Source organism: Fusarium vanettenii (genome assembly GCF_000151355.1).
Source record: "Fusarium vanettenii 77-13-4 chromosome 7 genomic scaffold NECHAsca_22_chr7_11_0, whole genome shotgun sequence".
Taxonomy (NCBI): Eukaryota; Fungi; Ascomycota; class Sordariomycetes; order Hypocreales; family Nectriaceae; genus Fusarium; species Fusarium vanettenii.
Window position 1 is genome coordinate 446,613 of NW_003315863.1, and position 21,173 is coordinate 467,785.

General features: G+C 50.2%; 9 protein-coding genes across 9 annotated transcripts; 3 read left to right on the forward strand and 6 right to left on the reverse strand.

Annotated features, from left to right (window-relative positions):
- Positions 1–958: 958 nt before the first annotated feature.
- Positions 959–2,325, reverse strand: NECHADRAFT_83135 (uncharacterized protein; the record flags this gene model as incomplete). Its single annotated transcript, XM_003044499.1, has 4 exons — positions 959–1,170; positions 1,565–1,593; positions 1,803–1,921; positions 2,185–2,325. 4 exons carry the CDS (start codon positions 2,323–2,325, stop codon positions 959–961), a joined length of 501 nt encoding a protein of 166 aa, XP_003044545.1.
- A 634-nt stretch (positions 2,326–2,959) lies between these two features.
- On the forward strand, positions 2,960–4,528 carry NECHADRAFT_45692 (uncharacterized protein; the record flags this gene model as incomplete). Its single annotated transcript, XM_003044385.1, has 2 exons — positions 2,960–3,236; positions 3,291–4,528. 2 exons carry the CDS (start codon positions 2,960–2,962, stop codon positions 4,526–4,528), a joined length of 1,515 nt encoding a protein of 504 aa, XP_003044431.1.
- Positions 4,529–4,849: 321 nt separating this feature from the next.
- NECHADRAFT_83137 (uncharacterized protein) lies at positions 4,850–6,445 on the reverse strand (the record flags this gene model as incomplete). The annotated part of the gene is made up of 3 exons (XM_003044500.1): positions 4,850–4,918; positions 5,017–5,924; positions 5,983–6,445. 3 exons carry the CDS (start codon positions 6,443–6,445, stop codon positions 4,850–4,852), a joined length of 1,440 nt encoding a protein of 479 aa, XP_003044546.1.
- Positions 6,446–7,302: 857 nt separating this feature from the next.
- On the reverse strand, positions 7,303–9,344 carry NECHADRAFT_101149 (uncharacterized protein; the record flags this gene model as incomplete). The annotated part of the gene is made up of 2 exons (XM_003044501.1): positions 7,303–8,908; positions 8,960–9,344. 2 exons carry the CDS (start codon positions 9,342–9,344, stop codon positions 7,359–7,361), a joined length of 1,935 nt encoding a protein of 644 aa, XP_003044547.1. The 3' UTR covers positions 7,303–7,358.
- Positions 9,345–9,827: 483 nt separating this feature from the next.
- NECHADRAFT_83139 (uncharacterized protein) lies at positions 9,828–10,760 on the reverse strand (the record flags this gene model as incomplete). The annotated part of the gene is made up of 1 exon (XM_003044502.1): positions 9,828–10,760. One exon carries the CDS (start codon positions 10,758–10,760, stop codon positions 9,828–9,830), a length of 933 nt encoding a protein of 310 aa, XP_003044548.1.
- A 2,248-nt stretch (positions 10,761–13,008) lies between these two features.
- Positions 13,009–13,962, reverse strand: NECHADRAFT_83140 (uncharacterized protein; the record flags this gene model as incomplete). Its single annotated transcript, XM_003044503.1, has 1 exon — positions 13,009–13,962. The coding sequence occupies one exon, from the start codon at positions 13,960–13,962 to the stop codon at positions 13,009–13,011; it is 954 nt and encodes a 317-aa protein (XP_003044549.1).
- Positions 13,963–14,682: 720 nt separating this feature from the next.
- On the forward strand, positions 14,683–15,840 carry NECHADRAFT_83141 (uncharacterized protein; the record flags this gene model as incomplete). The annotated part of the gene is made up of 2 exons (XM_003044386.1): positions 14,683–14,755; positions 14,918–15,840. 2 exons carry the CDS (start codon positions 14,683–14,685, stop codon positions 15,838–15,840), a joined length of 996 nt encoding a protein of 331 aa, XP_003044432.1.
- Positions 15,841–16,989: 1,149 nt separating this feature from the next.
- On the forward strand, positions 16,990–18,105 carry NECHADRAFT_83142 (uncharacterized protein; the record flags this gene model as incomplete). Its single annotated transcript, XM_003044387.1, has 1 exon — positions 16,990–18,105. The coding sequence occupies one exon, from the start codon at positions 16,990–16,992 to the stop codon at positions 18,103–18,105; it is 1,116 nt and encodes a 371-aa protein (XP_003044433.1).
- Positions 18,106–18,185: 80 nt separating this feature from the next.
- NECHADRAFT_83143 (uncharacterized protein) lies at positions 18,186–21,118 on the reverse strand (the record flags this gene model as incomplete). The annotated part of the gene is made up of 3 exons (XM_003044504.1): positions 18,186–19,439; positions 19,486–19,701; positions 19,754–21,118. 3 exons carry the CDS (start codon positions 21,116–21,118, stop codon positions 18,186–18,188), a joined length of 2,835 nt encoding a protein of 944 aa, XP_003044550.1.
- Positions 21,119–21,173: the final 55 nt, after the last annotated feature.

The window sequence follows — 21,173 nt, forward strand, 5'->3', positions numbered from 1 at the left end:
TTTATGTGATATATCTAGTTTGATCGTCAATCGTTGACGACTCTAAACCAAGACAATGGAGACCAATTACGGATAGGGTCTCGAGTTTAACTTTATTATCTGGGTCTCGATGCAGGGTTTCATGTGCCGACGAACTACTTACCCTAGAGCTTCGACAAGGGACAGGAAATTTTTACAAAAAGCGCGACAGGGCTGGCATTTAATGTCTCTCGGCATTGAAAATATTTTCTAGTAATTTTTTGTTAATAATTCTAAGGTATGAGGTGAAACAGCGCGTGGATGAAAGAGGGAAGAGCGTTGTTGGACGGAACCGCGGTTCATCAACGGTGATTTGCACTGTCCACCACGAGCGGGTGCAAAGGAAAAGCTGTGAGAACAAACAATCATCGGGCAGAGGTTGACTATAATATTTTCACTTGTAAATCGAAAAAATGAGAGGAGGATGAACCAAGCTCACAATTGAATATACTTATTAGCCAGCTCATGAGAGAGTCATACTTCCGCGGGATAAAGTAGAATGCGCAGCCAAATCTCCGATACCGCTATGGAATGAGTTTCACTCGCCCAGCACCATTGCGGCATTGCCGCCACAAGTACTCTTTTGACAAAGTGGAGGGCAGAGGCCTCAAGAGGACTCTCTTCCCAATGCCGTTCTTACCATTCAGACAAATCTGGCATCTGGCATCCGGTCTCCAGTCTGCCCTGCTCTTCCCGTCGCATCGCCGACCCAAACATCCTGTAGCCATTTTGGAAGTCGTCTTTCAACAAGCGGGTTTAGCTCAGTTGGGAGAGCGTCAGACTGAAGTCAAACTTCAATCATCTATTCGATATCTGAAGGTCATGTGTTCGATCCACATAAACCGCAAGCATTTCTTTTTGACCTTGGTCGCTTTATTTTTGCTAGTTTTGTCTCCATTTTTCTGTGTGGAGAAGGTTTGTGCGTGGTCCACCGGGCAATTCAAACCCTCGCTGCAAAGGCTGAGCCAATACACTTGGCAGGTCCATATGCCAAACACTCAAAGGCCGTGTCGCGTCTATCTTCTTTTGTATCAAATTTGATTGCGTGCAAATTGTTTTCTGGAAGTTGCCTCGTCAGACCTTCTGTGGCAGGCTTCGTTGTCTTCCCCTGAGTCCCACTCACGATAACGGCGGGCTCCATTTGCCGTCTACCTTTGGGGGACATTAACCGACATGGCAGCAAACTGGGGCAAGGCCGGATGTTTTACGTTATGGAGCACTTGAACTTGCCAAAAGACAGATTGCAGACAAAAAACAAGGTCAAAAAACATCGCCGTGGAGGACTGCCACCAAGATCCAAAGACATCACCACGGGGGCTAGGAGCAACAAAGAACAGCAAAAAACATACAACAGCGGGGATTCGCTGGTCGTCACCGACCCAACTACTAATCCGCCCCTTACTGGCTTGACTATGGGAGAGCGGACGGGATCCCGTATTTTCCAGCAGGTATGGTCGTATGTGCTTGAGTCACCGAGGTTTGCGGCTCATCTTCGTCGTGGCTGGATGGCAGCCAGCTATCGACAACTGCAAGTCTAGAAACTTACCAAGAGAGAGTGAGATTGCTAACATTAGTCTATCAGAGGATAAGTAGGCTGTGTGGTGATTCCTCAGTTCAGTACTTGGGGGCACAAAACTCGGCCAGCTTGGATGAGGTCTTCGTGGTTGACACCAACACCGGCAGACTCTTGGTACAAGTCAAAAATACCCCAACGCTCCGGGAAATGCGCGATATAGAATCCAATGGCTCAATGGCTGCTGAAAGGTGTTTGATCAAGTGCTTACCTGACCTGCAGGTGTCTTGTCAGAGTGTTCTCAGGCAAGTTGGGCGGAACGCCACTCGTATCGCAACACGTCGCCATCTTCTCTTCGCAACAAACAATCGGCAGAGATCTATCATCTTCCTGTTTAAAACCTAAGCCACGGCGTTAAGCTTGGAGTTTCCTTTTTAGGGCCCCCCGAAGTTGTCATAACTGCCGCCAAGCGCCTGGGGTCACAATCCATCAGGCTGAATGTGAGCCAACCCCTGCAATTTGTTTAGTTTCCTCTCACTCCCATGCATACTGCGGCCTTCTTAGCCTTGAGGTTCCGCTGTGGCGTTCTAGCTGAACATGGAACCTCTTGGCGAGTCCTGCAATTGAGTCATTTCCTCTTGGTAACCACTCACAACTTGCCACGGTAAAGACGGGCAGTTAAGATTGCAGGGGAGAGAACTGACAGCTTGAAAGCCCGAAAAGATGGCTTTGGGGTGGTGGGTTCTCACGTCAGCTTGAATTAGAGGCTCGGCCCTCAGAGCCTGGTTGCACATCTTGGTCGAGATGAGTTGTTTTCATATTCATACGCGCTTAATGAAGATCAATGAGATGTTAACCTTCACACGAGTTGTTAATATCTAATTGAAGCTATTGTTATACAGAAACTTGTTAAACTCAAAGCACCAACTATTCATCCTCATCAAGCTCTTTTATGCTTACTGTTGTTCCGACGAACCAGCGGCTGAGTCTTGGCGTTTACTCCGCCTCATCCCGATTACAGCCACTCCACCAAATCAGCATCCCTCAGGATATCCACGGCGCTTGCGAAGCGCCTCACTCGCTTAGCTCTGCCCGTACCAACAGCAATCGCCGTCAAGAACTTTGGTAGCTTGCAGAATTTCGACTGTCAGGTCCTAAAAACATGGTCCAAGCCCCAAATCCTTCAAGCAGGCTCTGGACCTGTGCCTTTTCAATGCAGTGGTGGTTTTGGTGCGACAGTGAGGCCGTGTTTTTGGACCGGCTGAGAGAATGTGCAGGTTTTGCAGTAGCATAAAGTCGTGATCATGACCGGTGATGTATTCGAGATTCAGCAAACAAACCACTTCTGTCTTTTCTTATATTTCTTCATTCCATTTCCTTTGTTTTTGACCTGATAATTCTCATTTCTTCCTCAGCGTTCGTTTCACAATGCTGTCACGTCTTCTCCTTGGTGCGGCTGCCCTGGCTAGCTTCGTCGCCGCCGCCCCAGCCATCGAACCAGTTACTCACGCCGTCAAGATTCGTTCCGACAACGAGGGTTCTAGTGTTGAAGTTTGGGAGGACGATGAATCGGGAGGCCTTGAGCGTCGTGGCAAGAAGGGATCTTACTTCCTTCTTGTCAATGCGACGCCTTGGAAGATGACTTTGGCAGGTCGCTCGAGCTATCAGATGAACGTCTGGGAGTTCCCTGAGATTATTGAACCAGGTGAGATAGTTCCTAAACCAATCAATGTTTCATGCTAGCTAACAATGCATCAAGGCACATCCAACAGGATCTACATCGAAGGCAAGGGCCACATCGATGACGGGGGCGAAGTGAGCTACCGTTTTGAAGCTCTCCTCGGCCACCCCGACTTCGAGTTTCGATACTCAGGCAAGCTGGGAGAAAACAGGGTCCCTGGTGCTGGCATCAGATTTGGTTCACTTGAGACGGTCAACAACAAACCCGGCACGTTCCACAAGTTGGAATGGCGCAAGGACAACAACATACCCTTCATCATCGCTAGCTCTGAGGAGAACCCTGAGAACCCTTCCATTCAGCCTTGGCTTGTATCAAGTAACCCACCTCAGGACTGGATGCACGCTACCTACCCCAGGATCTCGTGCCTCAAGCTCCGTGAACTGGCCATACCTGGAACGCACGACTCGGGCATGTCTCAATTCAATGGAGGAGGGTCAGGTTTCGGCGCGCCTCTAAACTCCAAGACCCAGGAGCTCAGCGTGGCGGGCCAGCTGGAATTTGGTGCTCGCTGGTTCGACATCCGTCCTTCCAAGACTGGTGGCAGGTGGGCTACTGGCCACTACTCGTTTGCAGCTGGTAACTGGCACGGTGGCAATGGAGAGTATCTCGACGACATTATCGATGGCATCAACAGGTTTACCGAGAACAACAAGGAGCTCATCATTTTGAATGTTGCTCAGGGTCTCAACTCGGACAACTTCAAGGGCGATAAAGATGCGAAAATCAGCCAGGCAGAATGGGAAGACGTCATGAGGCAGCTGGAGAGGATCAACCATCGAGTCGAGAACCGAGGCGGTGAGGAGGACATTTCTCAGCTCCGTGTCTCAGACTTTATCCAAGACCGTGCTGCTGTCATCATTATCGTGGATGCCGAACTCTACAAGACACAGGACAGAGTTGATCTTTCTGCCTTTGCAGACAAGGGCTTCTTCCGACGAAACCAGCTCCCTCTGTATGACAGATACGCCGACGAGAACAACCAAAACAAGATGATTGAGGATCAGTTGAACAAGTTGAGAGAACAGCGACAGTCTGCAGACTCTACCATGTTTCTCCTCTCGTGGACCTTGACCCAGGCTGGTCTTAACGTGGTTGAAAATGGCAAGGGAGCTAACCGCGCCCTCATCGAGAAGCTCTGGCTGACTATGTCTTCGTCGACCTACCCCAACATCATCAACATTGATGCTTATCCTAGCAACAGGGACTTTGCGGCACTGAGTATGGCTATCAACTACCACTTTGCGCCGCGCTGCTGAGCGGGAGGACTTATGGGGACTTTTACTGGTTCATTGCTCCGTGGATGTTTTCTATGTGTAATGCGGTGTCGTTGGATTTGGGATGGATGGATATTTATGGTGCCGATGGAAGGCTCGGAGCATGTTCAATATGAAATTGAGTGCTTATGATGTCTGGTGACCGCATCTTAGAGTCGCTAATGCCCTTTTGGCATTCTGGTAGCCTCGCTGCTGCGCCGGCTAGTGAAATAAACGCTACGCCTTCACCTTCATCTCGTCTCACTCCCTACTATGGAAATACCTTCTAAACTCTCGTGTCTCCGGGGAGCCCTCACCTCCAGATCACTGTCTTCGACTGCACCACCTTCTGGGCCATCCACTCTCGTTTTCTTTGCCGGTTGCTTCTTTGGTCTTGAGAAATCACGAGTAGCAACCCAAAAGAATAAAAACACAAGAACCGGGGGAATTATAACTAGGCCAACTGCTGCTGCGGTCCCGTAGCCTAGGACTTTGGCACCGAGAGGAACATCCTTGAACATGCCAACGAGAAATGAGGAGAGAACCAGACTGCCGTATGAGAATAGGCTGAGTATCAGCAGATTGATAACTATGTGTCGAAGCCTTTCCCTATACGCGAAATACCGCGTCAGTTTCCCATCTGCTTCCTTGATGATAGCAATGATGGTCATGATTATGAAGATAATGACGACAGTGGCCCCGAGCAACATCGCAACCCCAAAGAAGTCGTAGAGTAGGCTTCCCAGATCTTTGAACCGGGTTTGCATGCTGAGGACCCCAGCGGCGAGTGAAAGTGGCAGAAAGATGGTGGCAAGAAGTGTAAGCTGCTGAACGCCCCGAGCCTGGTTTACGTTTCTGGCCAGTTCGAGAAACTTGAGATCGTGCTCAAGACCACCTGAGAGCTTCTGCAGTCGCTCCTTGACTTCTCGGCAATAGCCACGTAACTCTGCCTCGATGACCATGAATTTGATCGCCGCTTGGGGGGCTCCAGCCACTGTAGGTGAACCTTTGACGACGTCGATCAACGATTCGGTGGTTGAGACAAGTTCTTCACCCATCTCCCGCAGACTTCGGCACGCGTACGAATATTTGGTGATCTCTTTGAGATTCCACCCACGCAACTCGGCCCACGCGGGATCAATATCACCCTCCCTTCCTCTCTTATCTTGAAAGATTAGAGTCGCGAGGAAACCGGAGAAGGAGCATAGGCATGCGTGGTGGAACTGCAAGAGAAGGGATTGTTTCCAGTTTTGATCGGCTCTGATGGGGCGATAATAGACGTCAAGTGCTTCGAGTTCCATATATAGTCTCGTTGCTAGAAGGAAGTGATGAGCAGGGGGGTTATTGGCAAGTGCTTCAGCGAGCTTAGGAAGTACAAAAGTACGGCATTCGATTTTGACTATAACATAAGATAGGTCAGACACGTTTCATTTCCAACCGGGTGAGGTACTCCTTACCTTGGCGTCTCTGGTTCTGGCCCTCAAAGACACGGATGTATTTATGTACACATGCGGGCGAAGATGTTTCGTACGTCTTGATGTGATACCACGGATTACGGCCGTGTTTTCTCCACTGAGATGTGAGTGCCGCAAAGCCTGAAGCACCCTCGGTGCCAGAGGCGATTAGGCCATCGCCGCGTGCCTCGAATATTGTAAGGCGAATGCTACCTGCATCCTGTGGCGGTAGAACAGCAGGACTCTCATTGCATCCCTGAACGAGTTCATTGGTGTGTGAGTCCCACTCCCCATCCCCGATGAGGGGGATATCCCAGACGCCATGGAATTTCTTGTCCTTGCCGAGACGGACGCATTTCTTCCACTCCGCATAGTCGGGGGGCCCTGCCCTTCGCGAAGAGGGAAAAAATACAGCTCCAAGATCGATGATAAGTCTGGCGGGAGCGAAGTCGCCAAAGGGATCCATTGCTGAAGATGCACGTATTGAGTGGTTGGCGTGGGATGTGGTTGATGCGGTGAGGCTGCGTGATGCAGCGGGGTATCATTTCAGCTGGTTACACGTGACTCTGACATGGCGTTTTGCTTTTGAGTGAGATTCTGGTATCTCGACAACAAGAGATGCTTGGGGTTTTGCTCGTATTATTAGAGAGGGTGATAGTGTAAGTAAGTGGGTAGCGAACACTATGCTCTCACAGCTCCACCCAGGATGCTTCCTTTGCAGGGCTCAAAGAGACTCATCTCACCAAGCAAACTAGATTAACAATGCAGAGCAACGCCTTTCACATCTCATGAGGGAAAAAAAGACAGGTACCAAAAAGTGAAATAACGAATTGGACACATGTAATCACCGAAGCATCAGGCAAAAGGGAGGGCTTGGCCGGGGATTGAACCCGGGACCTCTCGCAAGCTAGAGTCATTTATTGACTGCCCAAAGCGAGAATCATACCACTAGACCACCAAGCCAGAATGTTTGATGGCGGCCGAGGACGAAATAAGTCACTATGAGGCCGGAGGATTCACAGACGACACCCGACAGCATCCAGATGCCTTCAGCCACAAGAAGCATCGGGATCTTGCCTTTACCTTGAGTCTAGGGATAGATACTTCTCTGTTTCTTTGTATTCCTACTCAAACACTTTTCCCTACCTGGTACTGCCCCTACCTATGGACAGTCAGGCACACTTAATGAACAAACATGATCGTTAATGACTTGATGACCGGTCTGGACACGGTTAGGGTTCTCATCAAGTGCTGGTTATCATATTGTAAGGAAAGAAACAAGGCAGGCTGATTTCAACATCGACCGAAGGCACCCCGGCAAGTAGATTACTGAAACTTTCGAATTTCCCATAATTCGGCTCACATGATGCCACTCTCATCTAGACTAAAGTGACTTCCTTTCTCCAAGAGCTAAAAGACCCATCCAGTGGTTCAGCATTCCCCCAAACAGTCAAAGCACCCAGTCCGATCCGCTCATACATGTTTCCCTTGGGCCGAAGAATAAGGCCCTTGTACGGAAGATCACGACTCTCAGGACATCCCAGAACAAGAATAAGGATCTTATCGAGAGGCGAAGGCGTAAGGTCCAGTGTGTCAAATCGTAGATCCACCCCATACTGCCCCTGTGCAAGGGTGACCTTGAGCTCATCCCGATTCTTTTCGTTGCCAAAGTCGATAGTCATCAGTGGCGCTTCTAAACGTAGCGTCCTCTTTGAGCTGTCGCTAAAGTCCATTTCATCTCGTACAGCTGGAAAGATGTTAGACTTGGCTGGTTTGGCATACTTGTAGGCTAAGGGCCCGGTGAAATACGCCCTGGAGCCACAGGAGGCCCAAGACCACGTCGGGAAGTACTCGAGCTTCTCGCGATTTTCGACCTTGGCGTCATATGCAGCCCATAGTAGTCCATCAGAGAGATTGGAGCTAAACACGCCTGCAAAGTATTCCGTGTTGTGCATTTCGGCGAGACGTCGCCCAAGACCCTGGATAGCGATCAAGCGATCCGTCTTAAAAGTGAAGCCTCGGTTGAGGTAGTTTCCAGCAAGTTGGGTCCACGCCTGTCCTAGCGCTTTGTCGGCCTTTACGTCAAAGATGCGGTACATGTCTTCTGGACCGGTCTTCCACACCTTCCAGCCCTCGGGTTGGAATTCAGATGCGGAAGATACACCCGGACACTCCCAGAATAAACCGACACTAGACCAGTGAAGAGTCCTGATGGATAGTGTCGTTTCCTGAAGGCACCAGCCTCTTGTCATTAGAGGCTCTCGTGGGAGCCAGTCCAGGATGTTGGGGAGTGGACATGGGAAGTACATGTACTCGCTGCATTCCGGATCGAAGGAGATCACACAGGTCTTTGTTGGATACCGCTGGCCGACACGCTCCACAAAGAGCCCTTCGCTACTGTCTGACGCTCCGGATGCTGCGATGAGGCAATGGGCGTTGGAGTAATATGAGCCCATCTTTGGGGCCTCGGCCTTCCAGTCTTCAAAGTACTTATCCTTCTCATGAGATTGAATGATGCAGAGGGCATCGATCCATAGGTAGCGGATACCCACAAGTTGGCTTAACTTGATTGCATCTTGAATTGTCTTTGGGAGTTGAGTTATATCGATGGCCTGTCGCCGGTCCTTGATGTTGTCGCGCGTCGTCTTGGCAGGGTCGTTCCCAAAACCCCAGCAGTAACTGAGAGCGAAATAATTCGGCTTCTTGGTCGGGAAGTCTTCTGAAGGGACAACCAGTCGGACAGTACTGGACTGATCATGGCCCACATCGATCAGCCGCGTTGGAATTGATTGTGTGTCGCCCTGTTCTCTTTTTCGGCGATCGCAATCCTTGTGAAGGCCCTTTCCGGTTGTGCAGTCATGGATCCATGGTTTGATGAGCCTTTTAACCAGGTGATTGAGATCATGATCGAGAGAGTCTGGAGCAAGCCCTACACACCGTTAGCCTGAAGAGGGTATCGCATAGAGGAGGAGACAATTACGTTTTGCAGGCAATCTGCTCCCTTTGATCCCACCAGGAACCCCATTTTGAAGCTTTGCAAATTCAAAGCTTTCATAATGTTCAGATTTGCCAATCTTGAAAGTGATGTGCGGGCTCAGACTCGACTTCAACACCTCAAGCACGATTGGGCCTGAGTTTCGATCTTTTGGGTATGCGTCGTGGTAGATAGTTGATGCTCGGAAGCTGGCGCAGAGGGAACAGCCTGCAGCAGCTGACTCTTCGAGAGCGGCAAAAGATTCGTGATGGTTGAATGTGATGATTCCTTTTTGTTCGGTTGGGGCTGACTTTTTCCACTCCCACCAGATGTCGCGACACTTGTGACATCTCCACTCAACAGTGTGAACTGGCTCTTCCTCCTTTGCCATGTTGGTGAGGTTGAGGATCCAGCAAAGATGACCAAGGCGGGGAACAGAGGAGATGGATTCTAGGCTCCAGCTGGACATGCAGGTCAGCTGCATGGGGCGCAGTAGGATGAGGGCCTTTCATTGGTCGGCGGTGCTGTTTGTTGTTTTCATGATGTCGATCACTGTGGAAAGGAGAACTCCATTGAACTAAAACTCAAGCTCGATAATAATAAGAGGGACAAAGCTGGTAGGTTTCATGGCTGGGAGGCTGAAGTGGATATGCAAGTCTGAGGCTTGACGCTCTCGCCTTGAGACTCTTCGTCCTAAACTCATAAGGGCCTCATCTAAACTGTGCTAGACCCATATCAGAATCGAATAAAAGTGAAGTCTAATTCGAATCCCATTCGAATCCAATTCGAATTTAAAACGAATTACAACCCCCCCCCCAGATACTGTAGAAGACTGGGCTTTTTCAACCACCTGTCCTTCTGGCTACCTCCAGTCTCAACCCGAGGTAGGATATCCCAGGTACTCAAAATGTCCCTCGACAGATCCCGAGGCATTAGACCATTCGGCTATCTCGCCTTCATTGGCCACCCAGACGATTCCAACCATGCCCATGGCATTCGTGAGAGCGTCTCGCTCAGCCCCAGAGTGTCGACGAGGGACAAGGCAGATCCAAGAAGAGGTCAGCAAGAGATTGTGCGGTGGCGAAGGTGAAACTTCGTGTCCTCGAGCCTTTAAAAACTCTTGATAAGCTGATTGTAAGGTTCCGTGGGCTTTGATAGCATCGTCGATGGTGCTGTTGTCTGGCAACTTCAACACAAAATGTGCGTATGGCACACCTGACAGACCAGTCGTTACATGGTCCGTTGACTCTGCCCGTGCCGGGAAGATCTGAAATCCTATCTCCTCAGGCTGTGGATATGGCATGATCTGCATATGCTTGTGTCCTTGACTGGAACCTGATTCGGCACCGCAGTTGTAAAACATCATCAGGCGCGATTCTGTCCGGGTTTTCGAAAGATGTTGCAGCAAGGCCCATGATGCTCCAAGATCGGAAGCGTCAAGTAAGTCAGACTGAGACGCGTATTGGCGAGTGACAAGGATGAGACTTGGACGGTAGACGCAGTACATGTTGAGCATCAAAGTATGTGAAGGCCCAACGTGACATAGCGTAAACTCTGGATCGGGATTGGCGAACGGGTTACGCTTGGCATGGTTTGACTTGCGCTCAGGTGCATCGGCTGGAAGAATCGGCTTCTTGTCGAGTTGTGGTGCCAGTTGAAAGGCCACTTTCAAGTCATTTTTCTGGTACAAGGCTGTCTCATATGGACCGTGGAATAATTTCTCGTTGGCTTTAAGATCATCGAAGCGCGTGAGTGCCTGATCCCAGAGGGTTTCAGGAAGAGAAAAACGATAGTCTTGAGCTGTCATTTTGACTATGTTGCACCTGGGAGGTGAGAAATGAAGAGTCTAGGCAGCCGTAAGATTGTAGGAATATGTCGTGATCACACTAAAAAGAACACGTGGTAGCTTTGCTTCGCCACTGTACATAGGAAATTAGGCAACGGATAAGCTGCTCACTGCATGCAACACCAACCCGCCTTCTTCTACAGAGTGCTACAGATGACCCCCCAAACTGACTCTTATTAGGTATTGCCCGTATTAAGGCCCTGCCTACGTCTAAGAATATTCCGCAACGATCTTGGGCTGTTTCGACTTCTTCTATCCTCCTCGGCATTATTCCAACCAAGTTCACGGACTTCCCATCTCTTCCAATCGGGTAGGCGCTCCCGCAGATGGGCCCAGCAACCCTCAATCCCTCCCGGTTTATTCCTTTCCGCTGTCTGTGTCAATTCCAACTGTTGATCGATGGGGTTTTCTTTCATAAAGGACGATGTATGAACTATCTGTTCCAATCTCTTCACCTCATCGGGTGGCATTCGCAAACGCCATTTCGGAGGCCTGAAATCATTCCCCATATCGTTGGCCAGCCGCCAGATGGAATCGGATGGGTTTCGACAGCTCCCAAGACGATGGCAGGTTGCTACCTCGCAATTCCACCCTGTAAGCTCGTCCTTCCATATAGATATCGAATAATCCGTGAAGCAATAGCCACATGGCCGCCATAAAGATGGCAGTGAGGGGGGAAATGAAGCATTGTGGTGTCGACATATCGGTAGACCGAGACTGTCAAGTAGGTTCAAGAACTGGCCTCGTTCTACTAGGGGACCACGAATGGAGTGAAAGCGGACAATACAAAGCTCGCTGTCGATGATTTGTGCTTTAGAGACATGACTGAAGGTCCAGGCATGTGTGAAAACATCCGAGTTGATCGCGCGGGAATTCCAGACTTTTCTTTGGCGATGTCTTGTGAGATATTGATGGCCTTGAGGATGCTGATCCAGAGGAAAGTGAGAGTCGATGAAGTCGGTGCTGAGGTTGATGAACCGTTCGAATTCGTACTGATACTCGAGACACTCAAGTGCCAATCCATATGACTCGCCGTACATGTGCCGGTTCATTGTCAAGCGTGCCTCGGCAAAGTTAACTGCGGGCCATTGCATTTTTGGGATCCAAGCAAATGGGTGGTAAGTCACCAAGTCCAGAGGCGGTGTCCCAACCACGACACACGGCGACCCAACCGCATCTTTGACATAAAATGGACTTGGCCAAAACTCCTCCCTGTCAAAAAAGGAGACCTATCGAAAGACAGCAAGTTCGGCGCAACTCAAGTGGCCCAGGCCCGAGTCAATGGTGCAAAGTTTGCGGCAGTCAAAGCAGAAGGCCACTGTGGGATCGTCCTTCTCGAGCAGCAAAAGGAGCTCATCCCTTTCTGAAAGGTCGAACTGCGGTGAAGGGTCGGAAGGGATCTGGTCGGGATAGGATCCAAGGACGGGTACTCTGCCAGTTGGGAAGAGAGTGGTAAAAAGGGGCTTGATTGTAAGAGCGAGAGCGACGGAAGAATGGGGAGGAAGATGCTCCAGGATGATGTAAATAATTTCCCATGGTATTGGGAGCATTTTGCCTGGATTTGGAACTTGTCTCAAGGTATTTGCTAGATATTGTGCCAAGCTGGGGCAGAGCGGTGGATTGTTGGTGAGGGGGGAAAGATGAATTGTCGAGGCGTCTTGGGAGGTAACCCGGTCATATATTGCATCTCATCCAGCCCATGAAGAGCAAACTTTTGCTTTTTTGTTGAGTCACACATCTGAGTTCAAGCTTCCGGCTACCTCAAAGTTGGTTCCGGCCTCGGGCGTACAGGTACCAACCAATGTCGGGGACAAAATTCGAGGACGCACAAATCTGTTTTTTTGTTATGGAGAGGCCGAGTTGATGCCGAGGTCGGGCTGAGGTGCCTGGGTAGACAAATTCTCGGGTAACATCGGTGCAGTGAAGCCCAAAATGTGTGTGGGCGATAAAACATCTTGGTCCGCTTGGTGTCGTAAGGATGCGTAGCGGTCAACTGCTGCCAATTGTAGGCGCTCGTACGTGAGAGTGAAGTTTCTTGGTTTCCCTTTTGTGAGGCTAAGCTAGCTGGTGTTATATTACATGTCCAGTCACTTGGCAATGTGTTATAAGAGGATAAGATGTGATAATTATCGATATTACTCATAGATCGCCACTCAAAGAGCCGCGGAACTCTCCAAGACTATCCAAGTCTTCGATCGAATGGAGGCTTTCAGAGCGTTGTGACACCCGGGCAGACACTCTCCAGGATCTCAGACAACTCTTTCCACAGCTTCTTTTGCGCCATTTCCCCATCCTTGCTGCGAACGAAAGCTGATAGACCATCATTGTCCACTTCCCCATCTCTCATGTAAGCCTCATGACTCTCAGGTCCAGCAGATGAAGCCACGACCAGAGTCCGGCTTCCCACTTCAGTTGAACGGGTTAGGAGCAGTTTCAGAACGGCAACCATCCACCCATCCTCGCGCGTCAGTTGTGAATGGCACATGCCAGGTTGCAGCATATTGACTACCACGCCCGAGCCTTCCAATCTTGATGCCAGTTCCCGAGCCAAAAAGACCTGAATGAGCTTTGAAGCCGGGTAGCGCATGTTCATGTTGGCCTTGGTCTCGTCATCGAGCGTCGCAAACGTGTTATCAGTCTTCCATTCCGGGAGATCTGTCCATGCGTGGACCTCGCTGGTCACCACGGATAAACGGGGGTTTGCTCCTTCATTTTTCTGAGCCGTCGCCTTTAGTACAGGGACCAGTAGGAGTGCTAGTAGAAATGTGCTGATGACGTTGACGGTGATGTTGCGCTCGTGGCCCTCAGCGGTGCTGTATCGTGTAGTCGCAATCCCAGCGTTCGCGACGACAACGTCTAACCGTGCAAGTTTGGCGGCTCGTGCCCCAAACGCCTTGACTGACTCGTATGAGGCCAAGTCCACCTCCCAGACCTCGCAGACACCTTGTCGGCCAGTGGACTGTTCAATCGATTGTGCGGCAAGATTTCCAGCTTCGACGTTGCGCACGGCGAGAATCACGCGTGCAGCGTCGAGTCGGACAAAGTGTCGAGCTGCTTCCAAGCCGAGGCCGACGTTGGACCCTGTCACGATGATGACTTGACCAGCAAAAGATGTCGTCGGGTTCTTTGGTTTGACAAAGAGTTGAGAGTATAAGAAGCCCATTGTGTTGAGACTTGATAGGTGTGTAATGGTCGAAATACGATGCAGCCGTCGACTTGAAAGAATGGTCCGTTGAGAATCATGTTTAAATAAATAGTTGGTGTCTTATACTTGCTGGTTCCAGGCACACCACAGGGATAGGCAATACGCTATGGTGGTGACATGGAGATAATCTTGGCTGAGTCCGTTGGCATCTGGCAGCCCACATCGACTTTTGCTCCACTAGCAGCCCGAGTCTACTTTAATTTCGTTCCTGGAAACTTGTCGCACGTTCAATGCGACATCTGGGAGCTCCATCGTAAGAGTCCATCGCGAGACCGAGACCGAGACCGAGACCGATAAACGAGTCTCTTCTGTCGTTGGAATACTGAGTCGATGTTAAGGAGTGGCTTGGACAGCGCTTGGAAAGGGAAACATGAATCGATAAAGACTTGGCAAAGCTTAATTTGCTGAGTAAAGATAGAGAGCTAGTCCGGCGAAGCATGTCCTATTCTGGAATGCCATGTATGTATGTGGCTGACCCAGCGACGCCGTTAACTCCGTGTCTACGGTCTGATCAGGAGAGGCGACTATCTTAGCGACGGTCTGGTGAAGCTCACCGGAAGTCGGGCCTATTAGTAGTATATCAAGAGGGATTCTCAGTGGTAGGCTTGGTTGTTCTTCTATACTTTGCATCTATTTAAAACTATCCTACCTTCATCTATTCAGCCGCCTTTATCTACTATGGACTTTAACCTGCTTGAACCTCTAACTGAACTTGGTCGCTACTGCATCCTCTCGCTAAAATGCGGTCTCCGTGTGTCTCTTCTCTAGCTTGGCAGCATGTCAATCGGAGAGGCTTGGTCCTCGTTCATGGGCAGTATGAACAAAGAGCAGGCATTTGAACTCCTCGACGTGTACTACGCAGCTGGAGGCAACTTTATCGACACGGCTAATGGTTATTAGGACGAGCAGTCAGAGGCGTGGATAGGCGAGTGGATGGCGTCTCGCAAGAATCGAGACCAACTCGTCATTGCGACCAAGTATACCACCGAGTACAAGGCACATGAGCTAGGAAAGGGAAAGACGCCTAACCACTGCGGGAACCACAAGAGGAGCTTGCATATGAGTGTGAGAGATTCTCTGGCAAAGCTGCAGACGGATTGGATCGACATTCTCTATCTGCATTGGTGGGACTATACCACGTCGATTGAAGAGGTGATGAATAGCCTGCACATCCTGGTAGAGCAGGGTAAAGTGCTCTACCTAGGTATCTCCGATACTCCTGCATGGGTCGTCAGTGCGGCAAACACTTATGCAGTCGCCCACGGGAAGACACCTTTCTGCATCTACCAAGGCCGCTGGAACGTCATGCTACGCGACTTTGAACGAGAGATTATCCCAATGGCCCACCACTTTGGCATGGCCCTGTCGCCTTGGGACGTTCTCGGTAGCTGGAAATTCCAGAGCAGGAAGCAAGTAGAGGAGCGCAACAAGAGCGGTGAACCTCTTCGAAGTCTGTTTAGTGGCGATTCGAGCCAGAATCAGACAGAAGACGAGATACGAATGAGTGACGCACTTGCTACCGTGGCAGCTGAGCATGGAATCGAGTCGGTTACTGCTGTCGCGCTCGCCTACTTCATGGCCAAGGCACCCAACGTCTTCCCTCTTGTTGGTGGGAGAAAGGTCAAGCACCTACACGATAATATCCAGTCGTTGAAGATCAGGTTGACGGAGAAGCAAGTTGAGTACTTGGAGAGCGTGAAACCCTTCGAGGTTGGGTTTCCTGGCGATTTCCTTGGACAGGATCCAAATGTAGCTGGGCACGCAGGGGGGCTGTTGGCCCAGTCTGCACCTTTGGCGTTTGTGCGATCTTCTAAGGCAATTGGGTATGAGAACTGAGGAAAGTGACCTTGTTAGACCGAAAGTTGATCAAGAAGGAGGGGATTACACAGTTGGGCTTAGGTAGTTTAATGTGATGTTAAAGGGCCTGTAGAATCAGGTTGTGAACTATCTTAGGGCTCTGCAGGGCGCCTGAGCTTTTGAATAAGGCCAGCCCATAGATGAACAAGACCCGAAGCCCCAAAGTCCAACCAATGAGCTACTTATACCCCTCAGAGACCAAGACTCTTAAGCAACATGATTGCGAGGCATATCAACACTGGAATGTTCAAACATGTCATCCAGTAAAGTGGATCTCGATGGTGGAGGGATAGGTGGGTGGCATTCCAGCACTCTTCACGGCGCACAAGCAGCGACTGAGGAGTCTGAATCCCCGAGCAATGAATAGAAATTCCCTACAGAAACTGTTTGTTGGCAGGCATCTTAGGACTGCGCAGGTTACCGGTTGTCAGAGTCAATCGGAGTGTACATAGTGACAGAAACTCGCAAAAAATAAACCTCAAGCTTGAATGGCCGAGTGGTTAAGGCGGTGGTCTTAAGCACCACTCCCGTGAGGGATCGTCAGTTCGAATCTGGCTTCAAGCAGGTTATTTTTTGCCCCGTTTCCCTAAAAGGGCTACATGTGCCTGTTTCATTTTGTTTTTGTATCACAGACGTCTTGAAGGTGATATCGCTGGGCATCATCAGCTTTGCCTATCGCTAACGCCTGTTGGTCAACACAGGTCCACCATGTCATTTCAGCAGGCACTAAGATACCACAAGCCGTTAAGTAGCACGCTCACATTTACTCGTCTCTGTTCACTCTTATAAAGGCCATCTTTGTTTGCGACCTATTGATGTCTAGATGCACGGTATGGCCACGGCTTCTCCGCAAGCTTACCTAGTTCAACAACACCTAGGATCCATCAGCACGCAAAACATCACATCCAGGCAGCACTCCCTTCGCCTCTACGGCATCATGCAGTGTTAGAGTTTGCGCAAGTTTTACGTTGGGAACTGCATTCTTTGACCTTGTATCTGGAACTCTATTTGGTGATAGGAGAAGTCCTTAAATAAACCATGAGCGTAACCTCGCTCGCAGCGGTTCAAATCTCATCCTTTGTCTTCTTTCATCCCTCAGCTTGATCGAGCAACAGACCCATTTGCAATATGGAATGTGACAACAAGAGAAAGCAGGCGGCATCAGGATCGCATCCACCTGACCAGCCAGACCCGGCTCTCTATTACCAGCAGGAGAGCATCATGTTTCGACTCCCCCAAGAGCTTCGTCTTGAGATTTACTCGCACCTCTTCTCTTCGACAAGCCTTCAATGGACTGTTAGAAAGACTGAACAGGCCTCCGGTCCGAAAAGCACACCTCTGCAAACTCTCGCCCTCGTCCGAGCTTGCCGCCGAATCAGAGACGAAATTAGCGATAGCTGGATCAGCCAGATTCACTTGACCTTCAAGACACCCGAGGCCATGCTTGATGTATTAACGGAATTGCCTGTCTCAACTCTGTCAAAGATTAGACACGTGCAAGTCACTGCCAAGCCTGTCTTGACCGAGTCGCCACCAAGGAGAGACATTTTTTGTTCCTATTTTCTGGGTTCCATGTTCAAACTACTCCCAGGGCTCCGTCTTGATACGCTCACGGTGCATGGCACCAACACCGTGCTCATGTGTATAAATTACCTAATTTTGAACCATCTGATCTCGGGAAGCTGTGGCTGGAAGGAACTTTACTACATCACCCGCGAATCGGCAATGATTGGATCTACGATCGAAGGGATTATGAACCGTCCACAGCCAGAAAACTGGCAGCGCATCATGAATGAGAGGGATGGCGATGAAACCAAACCCACTGTTATCATCTATCGTCCTAATCAGTGCGTCGTGTCTAGCGTGATCCTGGATCACGACGCCTGCGCAGTGTGGGAGCGAGACATGCCCAGCAACTGGTTAGATGAACTACCCGTTGACACCGAGGAAGAAAAAACCCTGTTCAAGGACGAAGAGCGTGGAGAAGAGATGATGGTGGTTGTCAAGAGGGGCTTTAGCGTTGACTACGAGGAGACGGAGGGATCGCCGCTCCTGGAGGACGACATCCGTAGGGATGGTCCAGGAATGACGTGGAAAGAGATCCAGGGCATCGATATGGAGGCGCCCGAATTTCTTGTACGCTGGCTTCTTGTATTCGCAGTACAGATGGGACTTAGAACAAGACGACTGATGCGGGACGAAGATGATGAACTGACAGGCTTAATAGAGTCTTTACTCAGCTAACTAAATAAACTATTAGGCTCTATCTGTAAAATTTTTATTACCGTCTGATCTAATGACCTCGGGAGTCATTCTAACACCACCTAGAACCCTTCATTCATACCTTGACCTCGTCCCGTCAATCTTTCATATACATCCCCACCATCCTCACTCGCTGGGGGCGAGACGACCTCGCAATCCTCATGCGACTCCTCTGGCTCTTCTTGGCAAGGAGTGTCGTGATCGATCCAGTAATCGATAAAGGTATCCGTCTCGTCCTCCGCTCGGTGTGTCAACCTCTGAAATGCTTCTTCACCATCCTCGCTATCTTCTTCAAATGGAGGTTCAGGGCCATCTTCGGGCTCGAGAGCATGAAGAAAGTCTTCGTCTTCGTCGATCTGGTGGTCTCGGTATGCTTGCAGTGAGTTTTCCAACAGGTATTGTGCCTCCAGCTCCGCCTCATCAGAACCCATGCCACCCAACATCTCATCCATGTAGTCCTCCTCTGGATCCATGTCACTAGTCGCGAATTGCTCTGGGCTATAATATCTCCTTCCCAGAGTGACAGGCTCTTCGTATACATACCCCATATGCTCCACTGAAGGACTCCGTGGATACTTGTTGTAGTAGTACCAGTCATACATCGGGGCGTCATTGTTGACGGAATCTGGCTCTGCTTCGGCGAGGCCCTTGTTGTATTGAGCACATTCTGAACATGAGGTATGTTTGCAGCGCTGCGAAGGCTCTTTCCAATAGTCTTCGTCCCGGCCAGTCTCTGGGTATCGTTTGTCATTCCAATATGGGCAAAGAGCCTCGTGCCCAAGCCATAGCCTCTCAAAGTCTTGTCGATTGTAGCTCTTGTTGTACCTCGGAACTCTCGGGTAGGAGGATCGGAATTGATTTAGGTCGTGCCCGCAGATGGCGACAGCCGCGTCCCAGAGATCACCTCTATATGAGCCCTTGGATGAATACTGGTTGTCGTTCTCGTTGGGTAGATAGGCCCGCGTTGCAACCGTGTTGCCGTGATGGTCGACTGCAGAGGGGTCTGCGCCTTGCCGAATCAAGTAGACAAGAGTTTCAAGCTCATCCCTATCATCTGTTTGATGGGCCGTGTACACTAGACTATGCAAGCACGTGAACCCGAGTGTTTGATGATCGTCCGGAGACCATGATTGGAGTATGCGAGCATTCAAGTCGGCTCCCGCGGCAACCAGCATACCAACTGCTCTTTGCTTGCTCGTTGATCTTGAGTCTGCCATGCAAATCTGATGCAGTCTTGTTCTGCCATTCATATCTGAACTCTCAAAGTCATGAAGGGCAAAGTGGCTGCCATGCTTCAGAAAGAGCTCCACGGATGGCTATACGAAATGAGCATCAAGTCCCGACAATAGGTAAGCTACTTACAATATCTGAGCTGCAAGCAGCAGATAGTGGATTATCCCATCCTGGGTAAGATAGTGTCGGATCGGCCATGTTCTCGAGTAACACCAGCGTAGTGTCGTGGCGACTCAACCCCGTGATGTGGCTGAGGGCAGTTCCGCTGTTCTCTCCCATTTCGTCGACGTCTGCTCCCGACTCGATGAGGAACTTGCACATGTCGACGCTCCCTGCAGCTGCATACTAGACAAAGATCAGCTTCAAGGACTATGGAAGGTGAGTCCCTTGCTCTCACGTGTAGTAGAGGCATGCCCTGTTCATCATGATCCCTAAGACTTGCCTTGCCCTCATCCAGCAACACACGAAACTCTCTGAGCTTACCCTCCTGCACGAGACGAAAGACGGGCGATCCATTGGGGATAATTGGGCAAACTGAAATGCGCGGTATGCTCTGAATACTGCGATCAAACAGCTGTCCTTGGGAGACTGAGACGGAAAACATCCACGGCGATTGTGAGGGGCGGAACATGATATTTGCAACGACATCTCGGTGGGTACTTGCGTTCTCGGAGGAATTGGGTCTACGAGAGACTCGTCTTCGTTTGTTTACTGATACTGTAAGGAAGCCGTGCTCAACGTCGATTTCCTCTCTTGCTCGCTTTTGTCTGATGATGGCGCCAGTTGGTAGATGGGCTCGAAGATGTGTAGAGTTGGGAACTGGCACGTCAGCTTGGTTCTCATTAAGAGTGAGTATGAAGCACAAAAAGGTACCTGGTTGGTTGATGGCAACAATGGGAGCCGAGAGCATCAAGCCCTCGATCAACTTCAAGTCTCTCCGCACTTGATCACTGTCGTCATTCACTGCGTATGGGTTCGCAGTTGCTTTGCCTTTCCCAGTCTGCTTGCTTGACACTCTGTCTCTAGCGATTAGAATGAACTTTCTCAGGTCGTCAATGATTTGCTCCGCATCGTCGGCGTCAAGAGTCAACCCGTCATGATCGACGAGGCTCGATAGACGCGAAATGCTCTCTTCGAGTTCTGAGCATAGCGTCATACTCTCAAGGTTCTGGGTGATGGAGGCTGAAACGTCTTCGGTGGCATCATCCTGTTGAGCTGTTGAGGCTGTGTCATTGTTGAGGCGAGAATGTAGCCTTGCGACTTCGCCTAAGATTTGTTCCAAGATTCCCGTTGTCGCTGTCGCCTGATGGCCGATCGTGGAAGTTGTATCCGAAATGGCCTGCGCCTGAAGCAAGCCGAGGTACAAGTTTGCCTGTGTCGTCTTGTCTCGTACCCTGCTCCGTGCTTCCTCGAGCTCCTCTTTCTTCACATAACCCAAGATACCCTTATACACTCGAGTTGACCGGCTACTGTCTGGCTTCTTCTTGAACTTCTCCAACCGATTCTCTATGCCAGAGAGCTCAGCCGTACAGGCCTGGAGCATATCCTGGAAGGAAGTGATCGTGCTGCTTGGCGCATTGCTCAAAGGACAGTGCGTCAATCTCCCAAGGACTGACTGTAGAAGTTGGATGTCCTGTACCAACTCGCGCACTATCCTCGGGGCGTCTTTGATAGCGGAGAGTGATTCATGGATGACCTTGGCTGATTTGAGGGCCAGTAGCACAAATGCCAGGGTGCTGGCACCTGTGCCGATGGCTTCCATGGTTACACGGGTACAAAAGTGTGCATTGAGCTGGATATGTCAGTTCCAAGCGGTT